This window comes from Larimichthys crocea, chromosome IX, assembly GCF_000972845.2.
Source record: "Larimichthys crocea isolate SSNF chromosome IX, L_crocea_2.0, whole genome shotgun sequence".
NCBI classification, from domain to species: Eukaryota; Metazoa; Chordata; class Actinopteri; family Sciaenidae; genus Larimichthys; species Larimichthys crocea.
Genome location: NC_040019.1, coordinates 1,598,716 through 1,617,531, shown reverse-complemented (window position 1 = coordinate 1,617,531; position 18,816 = coordinate 1,598,716). Strand labels below are relative to the sequence as shown.

The 18,816-nt window shown below is 41.8% G+C and overlaps 1 protein-coding gene across 13 annotated transcripts in view; it reads left to right on the top strand.

Annotated features, from left to right (window-relative positions):
• The window catches only part of mast4 (microtubule associated serine/threonine kinase family member 4), a 92,230-nt gene that overhangs the window by 53,072 nt on the left and 20,342 nt on the right, over positions 1 to 18,816 (top strand). For 2 of the 13 annotated variants that reach the window (XM_019264950.2, XM_019264971.2), the window contains 5 exons: positions 485 to 565; positions 13,536 to 13,624; positions 16,956 to 17,025; positions 17,200 to 17,220; positions 17,651 to 17,729. In XM_019264950.2, the coding sequence (XP_019120495.2) occupies positions 485 to 565; positions 13,536 to 13,624; positions 16,956 to 17,025; positions 17,200 to 17,220; positions 17,651 to 17,729 (340 nt within the window). Of the gene's footprint in view, positions 1 to 484; positions 566 to 5,382; positions 5,710 to 13,535; positions 13,625 to 14,165; positions 14,307 to 16,955; positions 17,026 to 17,199; positions 17,221 to 17,650; positions 17,730 to 18,816 lie in introns of those variants that run through there. The other 11 variants (XM_027282308.1, XM_027282307.1, XM_019264952.2 and 8 more) reach the window with 8 other exon arrangements.

Sequence of the window (18,816 nt, the reverse complement as noted above, 5' to 3'; positions counted from 1 at the left end):
CATTGTTGGTTTTGGTCTTTTTTTGTGGCATTTGATAAGAAATATTAGCAGACTTCTCCTTTTAAAAATCTGTATTTTGGACTGCCACTGCAGTAAAAATGTGCTCACCTCTGTATGACCTAATGCTCTGCAGTGCCACTGTTCAGTTTAAACGGGGCTCGACCCATGACATCACAGAGAAAACTCTCTGTTGATGATTTAAATAACAGAAGCGGTGAATAATGGGAGGTTAATCTTAGTCTTTTTTTTATTTCAGTCTGAGCTCAAACAACATCCCCAACTCAGAACCAGACAAATTCCTCGGGAACCTGCTCTTTAAACCCAATTTTGGCTCATCTGACAGGGATCATTACTCTTCATGATGCTGCTGTCTTCATCTGGGCACGTGTCAGAGCTGTGTTTGGGGGGGTGTATTGTGTGGTATATGAGTCTGTCCTGTGTGTGATAAAGGACAACTATTCACTACACTCCATTTAACTTACAGCCTCACTCCCCGAAGCTTGAGCCCCACTCCCACTAGCCCCTGCAGCCCGTGCAGCCCGCTGCACGCATTTCATTTTTGGAGGTAAGCGAGAACTCTTTAACCGTGGCTGTTTTTGTGTTCGTGCATGCTCGAGTCTCGTCTTCACGCCCTCAGAAGGCTGGGATCTTCCTGAAATCATCTGCCATTGAAATGACATTGAAACAGGAGGACACGGTGCTTATATAACGTCGATGGTGCCACCCCCTTCCCCCATCTTGCCCCCTCGCTCTGTTCTGAGGTTTATGCTCCTCTTTCATGTGCTAAGTAGGATTTGTGGCATTTGCAGCACATCAAAGTGAAGAATGGTCTCAATCTGTCTGAATCCCGTCTGGATTGATTCATTTAGAAAACGAAGAGTATTCATAACAGTCGAAAGCTACTTTTAGATTTCTCAGTAACGGTTTCCTATCCGAGATTATTGCTTCTATAGCGGCTAGTTTATGATTAGTATTTAAAAGTCTGAGTGCGCTGCTGAAACTTCAGATTTATTAAGTGCATCAAGAATTTTATCCCCGTGTCAGTGAAGAGATTATTTCTTTAGGAGTTGATGTCCTCACGTCCTCAGCTTGAACTCCACATCTCAGCCGTCAGGAGTGTTCAGGAGTTCATGGACGAGCTTCGTTTGGGGTGTCACTTTTAAATAGGTCATCGAGGTTGACGTCATCTTGTTGTGGCTGTATGTAAATATTCTTTATGTCATTTCTAGTTGATTGGATAAAATGTCAATCCGCACAAATATGTGGATTTCTTGACTGGTTCAGTTTTTAACCTTGATCATATAGAAATGTTGTTTTTCCATTATTCATGCTTCAGCCTTAAGGAACTCATCCTTCTGCAGCAGTTTAAGCCTTAAAGAAATGTCTATACGTTTACTGATAACAAGTCAGTCTTTCAGGTTTTGTCGGCTCTATTCAGACGCAGATTTTGCCAATAGTTGGAATGAAGCTTGGAATCTTTTTTTTTTTTTTTTTTTCCAGCTCATTCAAAACTCAGAAGAATTTTCTCTATCAATGAATAGCATGAAACACCCACCCAAGTCACCTCTGATCTCCTCTTGTTCTGTGCAGCTTTCATGCAGAGTCAAGGGGAGCGGGCGTTTGAGTGAGTCAGCTTCATACAAGAACATACTGGCTGTTTTCTTTTTTTTTATTGACAATTTCAGTTTTTATTCTATCCTGTAGAAATATACTGGGTCTGGTGTTGCAGTGCTGAGTGTCATGACCAGAGATGAGGTCCAATTCATGTGCACAGGAATGATGCTGTAACCTATTACTCGCAGTTTCGATCCATCTGCATCTTCAGGACCATCGGACAGCAGCATTTTGCACCAAATCCACATACGAGAGAAACTTTGTTCGTGACTGACTGACGTTTGATAACGATGTTGCAGTATTTTACCATCCCAAGGACGTTTTCATCCAAGCAGGTGTTCAAATCAGGTGCATACAGTCTGTAAACCTTGATTCACCGGTGAACATAGAAATGCTGAGGCTGTTTCTTTCTGTTTTGATTCAACTCTATAGTCGGTATTTGCAGTGATTGCATTATATTGTGTTCAGGGTTTTGTTTAATGCTTGTACACACAGGTTTTTATATAGATATTATGTTTTATTCAGGAAATAGGCAGTACACTACTAGATGTAGCCATAGGATGACCCCCAATTCAAGCTGGTGACCAGATCAGACCGAAAACAGCCGATAGAGACATGAAATATGACTCAGGAAGTTGTGTTTAAGTAACAGATCCTGTTTACTGAGTTTGCATGGTTATCAGATAACAAACATCACCTATCTTTACTCGTCAAGAGCACGGAGGCTCGCAGGATTGTGTTGAATGACTTTCTTCATTTCAAACAAATGAGCAGGATGAGGTAATGTCAGTCTGAATGTGGCCTTTTAAAATATACTGACGTCAGTACGGTGCAGCACTTCAGCTGGAAACAGCTGAGCAGCAGTCTTGTCAGCATTCTGTCAAACAGTTGATTATGTTTTGAGGGATATGCAGCGTTCGTTTACCTCGATAACAGAGTTTGTCTCTGCATAGCTGTTAAACATGTAGCTGCTTGTATTAAATGCTCAAGTTTTTTTTTACAAGTGGAAGCCCAGTGGATTTTGTGCACGCACACAAGGGTGTGATACACATTCCTTCTGCTGGCAACAGGGCAAGAAACCGCCCACAAAGACAAGGAAGCTAACATAAATGAATGTAAACATTGAATCTGAAATCTCAGATTTGAGATGCTTTGCATATGATTCATGAGAAAGTGCATGAATCATGTTTGTTGGACTCTACACACCGTGTGTTTTGATGAGAAACTGAATGTAAACATAACCTCTGTTTGCTTACAGCCACCTCTTTAAGGCATCTTTGATCGGTCACCTGCTCATGATGCAGAGAAATGTCCCGTTTTTACTGTAAGACGTGTTTATTTCTGACTCATCAGAGTGTGATTTCTCAAAGTATGCTGACCTTTCCCAGGATTTATGAATGATAACAGATTGGTGCGTGTGCTAATTACTTTTTTTTGCAAAGGACTACACTTTATGTGTCACGATAGCTGGTTTTTCCTGATTATATGAAAGACTTTTGTAGATTTCTAATCATCACTGCACAGAAATACTGTATATACATCACATACTGCACACACTGCCATCATCATATCTTAATAAAGCTTAAACCAATGTCACATCTTTTTCGAGAACAACCAAGAACCACTTATAAGCCAGTAAGAGGACAGTAACCCAGATGTTCTGCCTGTGATGATGAGTTGGTGGTGACCTCCCTGTTCATGCTGCTCTATGCAGGTTTGACTTTGAACCCTCTGAACCGTCGTTTCTTATGTGGAACGCAGAAACGGAGCAGAGCCATAATTAGAGTGAAGGCTGTCACACCGGCCTGTGGGGAGACGGACTGAGCCACTCTGAGGGAATGCACACACAGACACACACTTCATACTGACAAAGAAGAGGAAAAAAAAAGGCCTCTGATGACACTTTATTACAGAAGAGGTACATGTAAGTAGAACCAGCGCTCATGGTAGTGTTCCTCCTTTGTCGATTTCACTCTCCGTCTCTCCTCCTGAGCTTTTGAATCCCTTCCAGGCAACGCACTTGGCAAGTGATTGGACTAATCTGCAGCATCCTGATGGTCCTCAGGTCTGACTTTGCACTTCCTTTAGAGAAGCTTTCAGCCCGTCTTTGAAACACTTCTCTCGCTCTGCTGTTTATCTTTCTCAGGACACGAGCCGGCAGTAGAGCTGGTACTCGGTGGTCACGTGGTCTTTTTTGTCTTTATCCCTGCAAATATATGAACACAAACCCCCAGGATGTGATGCCTGTTGTGTCTGCTGAAATTACTGAGCCTCTAAAGCCATGCAAAACACAAGAACATAATCACCAAACAGTGTAGTAGTTCTTGGATTTGCTGTGGTACGTCATGGTAGCAGAGACGTGTTGATACCAGAGGATAGTATTAGGACTAGAGCTGCAAGTAACGATTATGATCTGTAATTCTGACAATGATACTAGAGCTGCAAGTAACGATTATGATCTGTAATTCTGACAATGATTTTCTTAATTATTCAGTTGTATTGTTTGTTTTTGCGATCATAGAAGACAAAGAAAACCAATACATTTTCTATTTTTTGTGGGGTTTTTTATTCAGAAAATGACTTAAACCATTATACAATTATTATAATTGTAATTTGCTGTCAATAGTTTCAATCGACTGGTCCATAAACATTAAACATTAGCTCAGATTATTGGAAATCTTTCTTCCAACTCGAGTTGTTTTTATCTTTGCTCATTTGAGGTCGTGGCTATTTCTCTCGACTAAAAAACTCGATAAGACAAGATGAATGTTCCGAAGCCGGATTGTGAAAGTAAAACGCATACCATCAATCATGTGATTACAGCTACTCCAGACTCTGCACGCACACACACACACTAACAGAGGCGATCTTATCGCTGCATATTATTCCAGCGCGGCCAAGTGTCTGTTTGCGGGGCTGAACTTTGCTCTCTCCTGTGGAGGATAGTCAGTGGATAAAAGTAATCAATGGCTTGGTCCTAAGGTTGGGGTCTTTGCGATAGCATCATGATGGTAGAGCATTTGTGTGCTATGATCATCTTGACCCTAAACTCTCACACATGCATGCAAGACTGGAAATTCATCACCAAACTGACAAAACGGCAGTTTTCATGCGTTATGCATGCCGGTGCACGAGCGAGTGCAGCTCGTCCAACCTAGTTTTCCTTTTCCGAGGTCAGTTCTGTTGCAATTAAAGCCAAAACTATTTGTTAATCTAATATTTGGATGTTATAAACTTTGGATCTGGATTGTGTTTGGCTGCCTGTCTGCAAAGATCAAAGGTGATGGGAGTTAAGGTGAGGCTGCCGTCGGATGAATGAGGCTGGTCTGTACGTGCAGGGAACAGCTGAGGGTGGAGTGCATGCAGCAGCAGAAGAAATCCATGCAAAAGCATTGCATTTCCACTTCAAATACGTCCTGCTTAATACACTGACCCACCGGACTTCTGGAGGGGAGCCAGTACGTGAAGGCTGCGAGTGCACAGCAGCATCTGCTGATGATGCAGCACCCCTCTGTCTCACAACTCCCCCCTTCACAGGATGGGAAGTGGTAGATGCCTGTTACATGATATGAAGCATGTTGAGCGAAGGGAGCAGGGTTGAGTGTTTGGGATACAGAACACAGTCGCAGTGAGACGGTAAAACAAAGTCAGCTGGTATTAGGTGTCATATCCCTGCAACAGTGGAGGCTGTCAACACCTGACCTGGATCACACACACTGTGTGTGTGTGTGTGTGTGTGTGCCTTTCAGGATCCCTCCCTGGATTACTTTTTTTTATTTGAGGACAGAGGAGGACAACGTGTCCTCTCTGTGCCACTGTGTTTATGCCGCAGCTGGCTGCAGATGTGCCTGTGCAGAGGAAGTTTGGACCTAAGGAGAGCTGTTGTAGGAGTACTTGTCAGGACTGCGGCGGGGGTCGCATCCTCACGAACCCGGAGCGCCACCGCTTCTCGTCAGTTGGTCTCCAGAAGCCGCCGTTACATCTCCCTCTCTGGCATGACTTGGACACAATGTCAGATTCTAGCCTGTGGACTGTACTGTCCAACTTTAACATGCCGCATTTCTTCAGTGGCGCACGCCTGCGCCGCTCCAAAAGGTAACCTTTAAAACAGTTTGAAGTATTTCTGCTTCTCTACAAATCAGTCCGTCCCGAGTAAGAAGCTTATTTCCCTGTGTAGTTCCTGGACCAGTGATTGGAAGGAGGGCTGTTTTCTTTGTGTTTACAGTAGGGCACTTGAACTGCTTTATGAGGCCAACCTGAATAAGTAGCTGGGTGTTCCCTTCTTGCCTATTGTGTATTATTTGCTTTGTCAGTCAAATGGTGATTGAGTGTTTGTTGTTGGCAGTCTCATGTTCCTCACTCAGGATGTAAAATCCTCAGTAACTAACAGCTGGGAAGTGGAAATGCTCATTGTTTTTGTTGTTGTCACAGTTTCTGTCCACCTCTAATTGTTTCTTTGTTTCGCTTCAAGTTTCGTACCACGCTGTATATTTCATGTGACTCTTTAACTGGTTTATGTGACCCACAATGAGTAGACACACTGGTTTATAGCTAAGCCAAGTATATGGTTTGGTTGAAGCCCATATAACTGATATTTATTTTTAATCCCTGTCCTGACCCATTTGTAGTGCAGAACAGCTTAACATGAAATACAGCCTGTTTTACCCCCTTTTTCTTTTTCCAGCGCATGAATTTTTATTTTTGATTTATCTTCGTTTGAAAACCTCTGTCAGATTTAGCGGATATTAAAAACAGCCGTGTTTGTCTGCTGTGTGTTTGTGGTTAGATTATTGACTGTGAAGAAGATCTTTGCATGTAGATCATGTCCTTTCTCACACAATATTTTGATACTTCATGAAATCTGACACGTCAGTCAGTTCAATAATAAGCCAGCTGATGAGTCTGTCTTAAGAGAAGATGCAGCAAACTTTATTCTGTGATAGTTCTGGAACGTTTTAGGGATTGCAACATGTATGAACTTTGCTCTAACTCTGACTCTACTTCCGAGTTAAATATGAGACGCGCAGCACTTGAAAAAGTCTATAAAAACACTGTACATGCTCAGAAGATTGCATTCCTTTTATCCAAGCAGCGTTTTTTAAATACTATTAATAGAGCAAGCGCGTGTGTCATATGTCTGACTTTGAATTTGGGTTTGTCAGCGCAGAGCAGCAGTTTATGTGGCATTGCGCTTTGTCAGCTCACCTGACAGCTCTGACAAGTACAAAAAAATAAAACATGAATCGTGGCTTTTTGTTGACGTGGGTCAAGATCAGACATTTCACACGTATCTGGACTCGGAGTGTCGTAAATCAGAGAGAGGCTTTTATCTATTCTGGCTCATCCGCCACCCAAAAATAAGCGCACGAGTTGAAATCTGAGAAATAGTTTCTGACAGATTGAGATTACTTTGTAATAATGAAGGGTTACAGTAATGTAGGTCGATACGGAATATGAAACAAATGTTAAGGTAGAGGTAAAACGACGACACGTGAAGTGTTTCTAACTTTGCTAAACACCTTTGCAAAGTATTTTTAGTCGCTGGAAAAGAGCTTTGCAGCCACGCTTGTGCAGATTTCATGTGTAGTACAACAATGGTTTGATGAGGTTGAGGATTTTTGCATTTAACTGTGACTGCTAAATCTCACATGGATCCGTTCCAGGAAATCTCACACATCTGCAGTACAGCATACAACACTGGCCTACTTTCTCCCTATCGTCTTCGCCCAGGGCTTCTTTATCCCTCCTTTTTAAAGCTTCACTATACCAACACGTTTCCCCTCGCCCTCCCTCGCTCAGCCTTTCTGGCCACAGAGGTGCTTCTACCAAAGCTCAGCTTAGCATCGAACATGATGAACACGGCCCGTGTGTCATCATAACCTGCGGCGTTTTTTGTTTTTTTATGTCTCCATGAGTGGCACTCAACTCTCTAAAAGGGGTTATAATAGTGCAAACACTGGGATGGGAAGAGAGAGGGTGAAGCAACAAGAGGGTTGATTGGGCAGCAGTGTGGCATTCTCTTGGCCTAATCCACAGTGAGAGGGTATAAATAGATCTCGTTAAATCTGATCCTCTTTGACTGAGCACCTGTGTACCAGATATTATTCACTCCCTCCCGTACGTGATAAATGATTCATGGCATGGTGTCCACGCACTCCTGATTGCAGGGGTTAGCCCTCGAAACCACTCTAGTCAACAGGGATGAGTGGGATTTCAGTCAAAACAGGGTTTCCCTCTCTGATTTAGGGAGATGGATTTAGATTTTGGCGTGACAATGGGGCAGCAACAGGATGGCAGAGGAACCACAAGCAGCTCTGCAGTCAGTCATCGGGCCTCGTGAAAGAATCTCTCTCGCTGTTTTCTGCGAGGTTTGCTCGTGGGTGTTTTCAAGCGTCTTGTCACTCATTTCAGCACAAATATGAATAAATAAAAAACAGATATACCAGCATAAGTGAGATTTCATCATTAGCATAATCCACGCTCCTAAAATTACATTTGCAAAAAAATATTTAAAAATCACACCGCGGAGCTTCGAACGCTGCTGTCAGAAATCAGCAGACAAACACATAACAAGTTTGGCAGCGTCAGTGGTATTAAGAGGGCCAATTGTATATTCATTGTGCAGCTGTCAACAACATGTCATCCGAGCGGCGCCATAGAGATAAAGGCAGAATTGTTTAAGTTAGACGCTGGAAAAAAAATGTTTGCATAAGCAACGATGTAACACTGTCGGGTGGAGCAGTTTGTCTCAGTTTGTTGGTCATGTATGTTGGCAGACCAGGTCAGAATATAATAAAGTTACAATAAGTTTATAAATACATACCCGCCTCTTCCTCCTGCTGCCTCCCCTCACCTGGCCCTGACTCCTCCACCACCTCTGCCTCTCCCTCTCCATGTCCCTGTTACCAGTTTATTTATCCGATTTTTGACTATGATTGAAAATAAAAACAAGTCATATCAGACTGAACGCAAACGACAGATCAGCTATTTAGCCTCATGTCGCTGATCTGAGCTTCTAGTTGCATGCAGAGCAGCTTGCTAAAGTCGACAAACGCAAATGAACAAGAACAAATAATAATCAACGACTATTCCTCAAAAACCTCGACAACCTCTTTTGTCACGTAGCTTCTCCTAAGATGAAGACTGAGTTCAAGTCTCGCACTTCACCTCTTTAAAAGTAAATCCTGTTTGTGTGACTGGTTGTTACTCGAGGCCTTGTGTCTGAGCAGGTGTTGTCTATGCTTAAAAAGATTTTCCAGTGTGCATTAACGTTAAATCTTCTACTTCAAGATTATTCCTGCACCTTTTAAGCATTATCACTCAGTTCTCATCCTCCTAATTTACAGTCATAAGAGCCCTGAGCCGAAGTAACCGCTGATGGATTAATATTTCGTTCCTGCGCTATTTGTTTGTCATCTATTCATCATGTCATTAGACATCACTAGGCGGCTGATTGCGCAGCCACCGAGCAGGAGCGAGGCTTCTTCCTCCGTCCGCTGATGTCTCTGCTGTCATTGTCAAATCAATGCATCAGATTTTGTGGGGCTGCCCCGTGGATCATCGACAGCAACATGAGCACAGAAGTCATCCACACATGCCTCTTGAATATCACTCAATTAACTAATACAAACATAACACACTAACCGGTATTAAATTATATCTACCTGCTAATCATGTCTGATTTGTTCATTTGGCTGGTAAACACACAATATATGAAATATACTAACAAAGATTAGCACTGCAAGTGGTGCAGCCTTGAGTCTTGACATGAATACATCCGCGTTATTGAAGAACATGTACTGTAATCTATTAAAAATCACAAATCTGCAGGCTACAAACTGAATTATTTACAACTTTTGATCATGAGAGAGTGAACCTAATTGACTGAGACGCCGCTGTTCATATAGTGACGTTCGTTTTTGCATAAACTTTTATGAGCGTCGCCTGTTTTGGGAACGCCTGCAGGGTTTGACCTTAAATGCAACAACTCACGAGAGGAAAAACAAGACGATGGCCGATTGCTGCAGAACAATGTCTCGCTCTGAATGCCGTAATTGCATTTGTACCCATCAAAAGCCTTCAGCGTAAGTCTTTTGGAGCGTGGCGCGGAGTGTCGAGTGCTTTTTGCACATCATTATCAAGTCTTGAAAATGTGCGTCTGCCTCGTCACTATAGCTGCCGTGACATTGAAGCTCGCAGGGCTCTGCAGCGGCACCTGTACGAGCTGCTCTTCAAGCACTGTTGAAAAGAGATGAAGACCGTCTGCTCACGCATGTCTGCATCAGCGCAGAAGCCCGTGTGGATTTGATAGTTTCGTGTGATCAACGCTGCGATGCACAGACAGGCGGGCTGCACCTGTGACTACCTGACACTCCCTTTCTCTCTTTGTCTTCTACACGAGTCGTATATCACTGGAGTAAAAGGCTGTAGCCGTGCAGCTTTTCATAAATGATCTTTCTAGTCTTTTAGCTTATTATTCTTTATTTGGATCCCCATTAGCTTCCACAAAGAGGTCGCTGCAGGTCCAAAGAAACACAACAACAGTGCACTCAGAGTTCACCTCTCTGCCAAAGCCAATAGTCCAGTCATCTATGACATGCAAGTCTGCAGGCACAACCCTTATTTATATCTGTATTATAATTGTCCTGCAGTGTTAACGAAAGTAAAAAATAATCTGTGTGACCATCCCGTGATTCAGATCCTCTTTCTCTCCTGGCTGGCTCGTGCTACATCCTTCCACCAAGTTTCATGAAAATCAGGCCAGTAGGTTTTCTGCAGACAGACGAACAAAACAAACAACCTTGGCAGAGGTAAAAAACAAAAAAACAAACAGTTCAGACTCACACAGTATCAAGAAAACAATGAAATTCAATAGTAAGATCAGACAATGAGTGAAATGACTTTACATGTGAGAAGACTGACAATGAAGACAAAAGGTTTTTACAAATAAACAGCAACAAAAAGAAAACGGGAACAGTCATATACCTATATGATAAAAAGCAGTATATTCCATTTTGCATGAATAACAGAAAAACAGCTTTTAATTCAGCCTCCACAGTTCGTCATGACACAAACCGGCTGCTCTGTTTGGTGTAATTTAAAGTTTTCTTCATGTTTCTCATCAGCACTTCTCTAAAGTGGCTATAGTGCATGCAAAGGTGTAGCACAACAAGACACAACATGCGTATTTCCTTAAATTTGCCATCATGAAATCGACGTGATATGATCCAATGAAGACAGTAAATCATTTCAGAACATTCCCACAACATAATACATTTAGTTTTAGCAACAATAAGTACTAATTTATTCGTTCCAACCCATTTAGTAACAGCTCAACAATCTCTTCAATCACAGATCGAAGTTGCTCTGCATGCATAAGTATGTTGGCGTTTTAAAACAACAGAAATTGAAAATAAAAATGGAGCCAAACAGCTCAGCCGTGGAACAACGTAAGAGTGAAAATGAAATGAAAACAAAATTAAGTGCTTCTGCTGTCAGACAAGCTGACATTGGAAAAAATACTCTTGTTATGCCAGAGTGGTTCAGCCAAGCAAGAAATAAAGGTAGAAAACAAAAAAAAATACCATTTGAGTTTGGCAATGAGAATCCAGGAGCAGAGCTCACACACAAACACAGACACACACACACACACACACACACACACACAGAAAGCGGAGAATCAGTCTGTTTTTGTGTTTGTATTACGCACAGGATTGAAATCGAACAGCATCTTAAATATTCTGTTGGAAATGGTTCAGTTCTCCGAGGAGGTTATGTAACAGGATGTCATTGAGCCTCTGACCTTGAAGTGAATTCATGTTCTTCATCATTCATGTGTTTCCACCGACGGCCTCTCATTTTCAACGTAGAAACCCACGACTAATCGGGACGTTCACCACCGAAGCTGCTTTTTCTTTTCTTTTCTTTTTTACGTTGAAGTAGTTCATTTTTTTCTCTCAAGGTTAAAAACTGGGCTACTTTCATGAGTCACATGTTGTTGATCACAGCGACTCCTCGTGAGTCACAGTCCTGTATTAACAAACAGAAAGCATTCACTCAGTGCTGTACACACAATCTGCAAGATGTTCTGTGTCTTGTTTTGATGCTTCGATACCGTTTACTCCAGTGATTGAATGTGTAACGAGGCGGCGTTTACAAGTGATAGTCAAGATTGATATTGCATCCACAATGATGACCTCTTAGAACAGGATTGATTGGTTAAAATGCAGCCTGGATTTTACAGTCAATATTATCTTTTTTATTTAGTTTCTCCATAGAGGATGACGTGTTACAAAACTGAAGCGATGATGTCGGGCATTACAGGTGTTCTGTAGATGTTTATGGAAGTTTAAAACAGCCAAAGCAAGAAACAGAATATTAAGAAATTGAGTTTTTACTTTGAAAATCTCATTTTTTTAAAGATAAGGTAGATCGACTTTATTGATCCCACGCCGAGGAAATTCACTTGTCACAGCAGCTGGTGCACACAAGGTGGAAACGAAATTGGTCTTTGCTCTCCTGTCCGCTCTTTGAAAGCGAGGCACACAGAGACGTGGTCAGAGCCTCGGTAACTAATGGCAACAGAGTAATGTCAAGTTCTGAAATCACAAAAGCTCATAGGACAGAGTCTGACTGACTCTGTTCAAGCTCAATTTCTCCTCTTTGGGAGTCCAGATGTTTGACTTTGACATCGTGTGACTTGTGAACCCTGAAGAGAGGTTTTGAGCTAAACATCAACATCCTAACATTTGATAATTAGCTCTACACACAAAGCTGAGTCCGATAAGGGTGACATTAGATTATATAGGTAACTGGCTAATAATTATTAAGATAATTAAAGCTGCAAGCAGCGATGGTCGGGCCCTCGCACATGTTCGCACGTCGAAATGACCGCAAGAAGTTTCAGACAGCTCTGAGAAGGTGCTTCCTGACGATTTCTTCTTTGAATCTTTTTATGGATCGCCACGCCCACACAGTTTTGCCAAATTTCATCATTTTGATAACTTTCACTCAGGAACTCTATATGAACAGACCTACCAAGTTTGAAGTCAATGAGGTAAAATCCCTATGAGGAGTTCGTTCAAATGCGACCCCTGGAAATGACCCCCAAAAACAAGAAAAGTCCAAATTTGACAAAAATTGGACGCCGTACGCTTCACTGTAGCCCGGGTCACCAAGAGACTTTTTTGTGTGTCTCGGTATGTTACATACTCCTTCCAAATTTCGTACATGTGGATGAAACCGTGGCGAGGGGCCCCTCCGAAAACACACATCTAGGTGGCGCTGTCGAGCCATTTGCGTACGTCCATGTGCGAGACCCCCAAAATGCGTAATTTTACGCCCGACATTGGGGGGGGTAGGCAAATTTTCCGGAGTTTTCGAGGGGATGCGTGCCGTCGAAAATGCGATTTACTTTTAAACGTCGTTCAGCGTTAGAAATCCAATAGGGCCTCGACCCAGCGTGCCGTGCTCGGGCCCTAATAAAGATAATAAATTACAATGTTAAGTGTTGGGACAAATTTAAAGTCATTAGGAAGTGAAGCTGTAATTTGAAATTAGGATTAGACTGTGGATTTTCAAAGTAAAACATTTCAGGGGTGTCTAAATCTTAGTGGTTTAATATCACATGATATTTGACTGATCCCAGCAGTTACTTTGTTATAGAAAATGTTTCCTCTGAAGGTCTAAACTTGCTTTTTTTTTACCCTTGTGTACGTGATAAATTTTCATCTTTTATAACACCTGACAAAAACAATATCAAGTCTGAGGGGTTAGCCAATACTCAACACTAAGGCTGAGTACAAATAACATATTCAAATTCAAATATGTGTACACAAGTTGAGATTTCACCTGCTGTCAGTCAGTTATATAAATGATTTTTTGTTTCTCGTGTCTAATATTCGACTCTGTGATTTTTACAGCTGCAGAACGAGCAACAGAAAAAGCCTGATAGGAAGCGGTCAGTCTTCAGGTTTACCACGACCTCACTCCCCTCTCTCATCTCTCACAGGTAAGTCCATGTACAACTCATGTGTTAGAAAAACCTACCTTATATTAGTGCGCAGGGTTCACAGTGTTCTCTCCCAGGAATGCAGTCCATTGTGTGATGCGAAATGAAGTTTGGATAACAACACAGGAAAATGCACACGTAGAGATATAATCCTCATGTTTCCCTTTGTTTAGCTTTAAACCAAAGGCCAGCACTTATCTGGCACCCTCATACAACTCTGATATAATCAAACAGACAGTTAAAGTACACACTGAGCACTGTCGAGTCACCCTAACAACATGGGATGAAGAGGCTTGTCTGGCACGGAAAGCAATGAGAGAAAAGCGCTGAAAAAGACTGAGTCGTACATTTTTTATGATCCTTTCAGTGGGAATCTGTCAGGTCAGTTCTGCGGTGTTTGGGTGAGAATTTAAGTGGCAAGTTGAAGGGCAGTGATTGTGCTCGGTGAGGAAGTGGTGGCCTGCAGAGAGGAAATGCACAGGAGCAGAGGGAGGGGAGGCCTCATTTACCAAAGGGCGTTTTATTTCCTGGCATTGGTCAGCAAATGCAGAAGCAGAGCAGCTCGCAGTGTTTGATCTGGGCTTCGAGATGGACTCAGAAAGCCACAGTGTTCTTGCTAATGAATGTGTTCAGCTCTTGGATGACCTGAGACTGTGGATCAGTCGTAATATTAGCACCAAAGGTAAGAGAGACAACCTTTCACTTTTAATTCACAGCAGTCGTTTACCTCTAATCGTTCAGGTTTTGTAGCATGCATTGTAGCAGATCAAACCTTTGTTCGTAATCGTGAACAATGATCACGGTTCTCGGTTGATAAGCCGTCTCTTCAAGTTCAAACTAACTCCCAGAGGACGAGGTTATCATCTTTAATTGGCTGTGATTAAGATAACGGCCCGTTTAAATAGGTGACATTCATCACCAACACGTTTCAGTGGCTCTATCATTGTTCTCCAGCACGCAAAAGGGCCTGTCTTTATCACCACAGGAGGTCGTGGCATCGTAGCTTCTGGTTAATTAACTGTTTGGTACCTCCCTCCGTGAGGGTTATAATTATGTCTGATTAATGCTGAACCATAGGTTTGTTGTGGAAACACAACGGCTGATTGGTGCCTTTTCAGAAAGAGAAAATATAGTATGTAGACGTTAGGTAAAGAGAGGGAGCACTGCGATGCAAACCATTTATAAAAACCATTATTACATTTATCCGTAATGCATTACTGTGACTAAATTTAGAAATGACATTGCGGTTACTAATCAAACAATCACACAGTTGATAATCTGCGTTACATAACCTTTAATTAGCTGCACAGCAGAAGGATTAACGTCCCTTTTGATGCATGTTCGGTGAGGAGGATACAGCTCCGGCAACGAAGTCAATGAATATTTGTAGTCGGAGCCAGAGATGGAGATCATGTTCCCCTAAAGAGAGGCTCCTCAGCCTGGGCCGTCTTGTGCAGACGATGAGGTCGTCTAACAAACTATTCCCATGAAGAATAGCCACTACTTTTATGATGAACACGTCAAAAAATCTGGACTTTTCTACTATAAAGTCATAGTTTTAGGAGTTCGGCTCGTTACGGATTACACGACATGCTCAATATATGTCACCTTTTATCCAAATTAGACGTTCTTGTACTTGCAGTACGCTTTCATCTTCACTTGGAGTGTCTTTTGCATTAAGTGCAAATACAACACCTCCTTCTGACTTCCAAGCTTCTAAATGGATTGTCTTTTATTACTCCGTATGCTCCCTCACGTCCTTTGTATTCTCCTGACGATGATTATGCAACTGTTCCTTGATTTAACCGAGAAAGACTTTCCTTCTTTGAAATAAACTACCTATGTGCAAATTTGAGAAGCAGCCAAACCAACCTTTTTCCTCTTTGCCGTCACCTCCTCTTAGGGTCACTGGCTGGGTAAATATTCAGCTCTTTTAACTTTGATAACTACTTACATACTTATTTAAATCTTACCTATAAAAAGATCTGCCTTTTCACCCGAGCACTTTACTTTTTACAGCAACGTCGAGTTGAGTTATGTGCCTGTCGGGCTTTACAGCTATCACATTTGCAAAAGAAATCAGCGTCTCTCAGAAGTTTAACTATTTAAGAGTATTAAACTACAGCGTACACTGCCATCAGGTATCACGTTTCACATGCCGTGTGGAAACCAAGAGGCTAATTGGTCAAAGCATACTGTTTTACTATTACCGGCCGAGTGGAAGGTGTACAGTAAGAGAGAGGAGGGTAGAGATGACATTTGAGATTAAGCCAAACGGGGCTATTTGGAAAGTGTCCACAACAATGTGCATTCTGTGAGTTCCCGGTTGATGAAAATGATACTTCACTGGAATGAGCCGTGGGTGGATTTAGTTGCTTGTTTACTGACCTCGTTTTTTAACTAAACCAGTGCACTGTAGTATGGATTAATTCGAGATATCAAACAGCGACTGTTCTCGAAACCTACTTCAGTATAGCAGTGATTACTATCGCAGCCATGAGGTCTTTGGGAGACCACTATAGGCTGAGATGAGGCGCATTAATCCTCTGTATCTGGGTGTTTTCCGGGTATCAGCGCGTGGTACACAAACCTATAAAAACTGGACCTGTGACGTTTTATGTCTCGCTTTTGGCTTAAATGGGAGAATTTGCTGCTTTTCTTTGTCGTGTGTGTTGTGAGAGTAAACTGAGCCACCATCTCGGCAGTCCTGCCTCTTCCACCTCCCGACTAATCTAAAAATTGGCAAAGACAGATCTGAGGTGGGATGGGTGCTCAAACAAGCCACCTGTAACGACACACACCTGTCAATCAAAGCATAATCCTGCATAACTTTAAGCCTTAATATAATGTGAACAGGTGAGTTGTATATAAATTCACCCTCAGTACAGTTGTCATGAACGGGGAAATTAGCTACAGAGACCAAAACTGTTTTTTGTACCAGGCTGTAAACATGTTTATTTCTGCTGTGAAACATGGGGACTTATGGAGACTGACTCACTTCTGGAGCCAGCCTCAAGTGGACGTTTGAGGAACTGCAGTTTTTGGCACTTGGGCAAAACAAGCATCTTAATGACGTCACCTTGAGATTAATTGACAGATGGTTCAGTTTTTTGTCTTCTAGGAAAGATTTCAACAAATAAATTGAAGACGACGTTATTGAAATCTCTCTCGACATCTCCGTGATGTTCTCGCTGATCTGCCATCGGTCGTTGATTGCAGTTTGTCAGACTTTGTTTCGGCTGCAAATTGAACCTGGAATTGAATTCTGTTCGCTTGCAGGTTGTTTTCCTTTTCAATTTGTTTTATCTGTGTTTTTTTTTTTTTCTTGCAGGAACGAGCCCACAGGACAGTCCTAGAAATTTCTCTCCTAGTGCCTCTGCTCATTTCTCCTTTGCACGAAGGTAAACACACCACCACGGATATTTACGTGATTTCCAGCTGATCAGATCAGCCTGGTTTAAAACCAGAGACAGATTCTTAAAGAAAAAGTTAATATTTTCTCTGCCTGTTGATTTATTTTACACCATTTCTCAACACGATATCATGTAATTGTGTATTTTTATTATAATCCACAGTCATTGCCACAGAGCAGACAGGTAACTTCATGTTAGGCTACCATTTGTCCTCGAACCCCGCATTCGTACACGTCACGCCTCTCTCCATCAGTTTGTCTCATCGTAACTCTGAAGTTTTCTTTCACATCATTCTGGCATCTAGTTTCAGTTCTGCACCCTTTTATTGTTGAACTTCCTGTTTTTCTGTGTAGTGACGATACAGAAGAAAAGGTCACTGTCACCTACAACCATCATTAGGACTGTAGTTACTGAGTTAGTTTACATGTTTTCAACACAAACATGGGAATTAGACATGTTTCATGTTTCTAAAGACAATTTTTACAAACTTGTCTTTGAACAAAGACACATAAATCTCACTGATTAGCAAAATAAAGACTGGAAATGTCTTAGCCATTATTAATTTATAGATTCAGTGCCTGACTCTCTGTGTTTCTCTGCTGTTGTGTGACAGGACCGATGGTCGCCGCTGGTCGTTGGCCTCCCTTCCCTCCTCTGGATATGGAACCAACACGCCCAGCTCCACCGTCTCTGTAAGCAACAGATTGGATCAGTTGTATTCTCTTGTGTTCTTGGAGGTCTCTATTCAGAGCAGGCTCTGTCACGAGGCAAACATCAACAGCAAAAAGACACGGCCCACTCCTTATTTTAAACTTATAAAGAGAGGTGTTCACATGTCCACAAAATGAAAATGTACAGACATTTACATGCAGAGCGTGAACATATTAACTCACTTTTAACCTTTGTTCACATGTTTGTGTGTCTCAGAGACTAAAAGTTCTTGTTTTTGCCACTGGCAGGCTCAGATTGTTGTTGCTTTTTGTTCGAACTAATGTCCTAAAATGCCCAAATCACACAAATTCCTGCTATTATCTATAACAACTGCTTAAACAAAGAGCGTCTTACTCTTTAACAGGAAAGTCTCTCACTTAGAATAACAATCTGAGCTTGTCAGTGTCAAAAACACATCGCTGCTCGATACTGGACCAGTTTTAAAAACTGTCGTTCTCATTCGTCACTTAGACACAAAAACACAACTGAGTAAATTTACCGGTTGTCACCACAACTGTTGAAATCAGCGGCTGCTGGCTTAAACTTTAAACTTGCTGCAGGTTGTGAAGACGCGTTCAATTATGTAAGTTATAATTAAAAACCACAGCTCTTGAAATATGGGAATTGCACTCTTTCAGTATCAAAATGATTAATTGCTCAGTCCCGATTACACCCAAGTTTATTTTTGCTAAAACACGACAAAGCTGGTCAAGAATTCAGTCTAAGTCAGAGGAACAAAAAAAATGAATCATTACAGTTGAAATTATTTATTCAGGATTTGTCACGGTGGCTCTGTTAAGTCGTGTAAACTCTCTGTGGGAGGATTAGTTCTTACTCTCTCTGTTATTGTGTTTAGTTCCTCTGTCCACATCTCACTTTCACTTTCACTCTGTCCAAACATAATTGCATTCAGATATATCAGCGATTGTAACATTTAAAGGGTTGTCGCGGTGATTTAGAAATTGCCTGTATTCATGTTGAGTTTTTGTTTTTCTGTGGTTTTTTAGTCACCTGCTACATTTCCTGCGATTCACAGGAAGCATGTCCGTCTTCCTCTGAAACATCTTA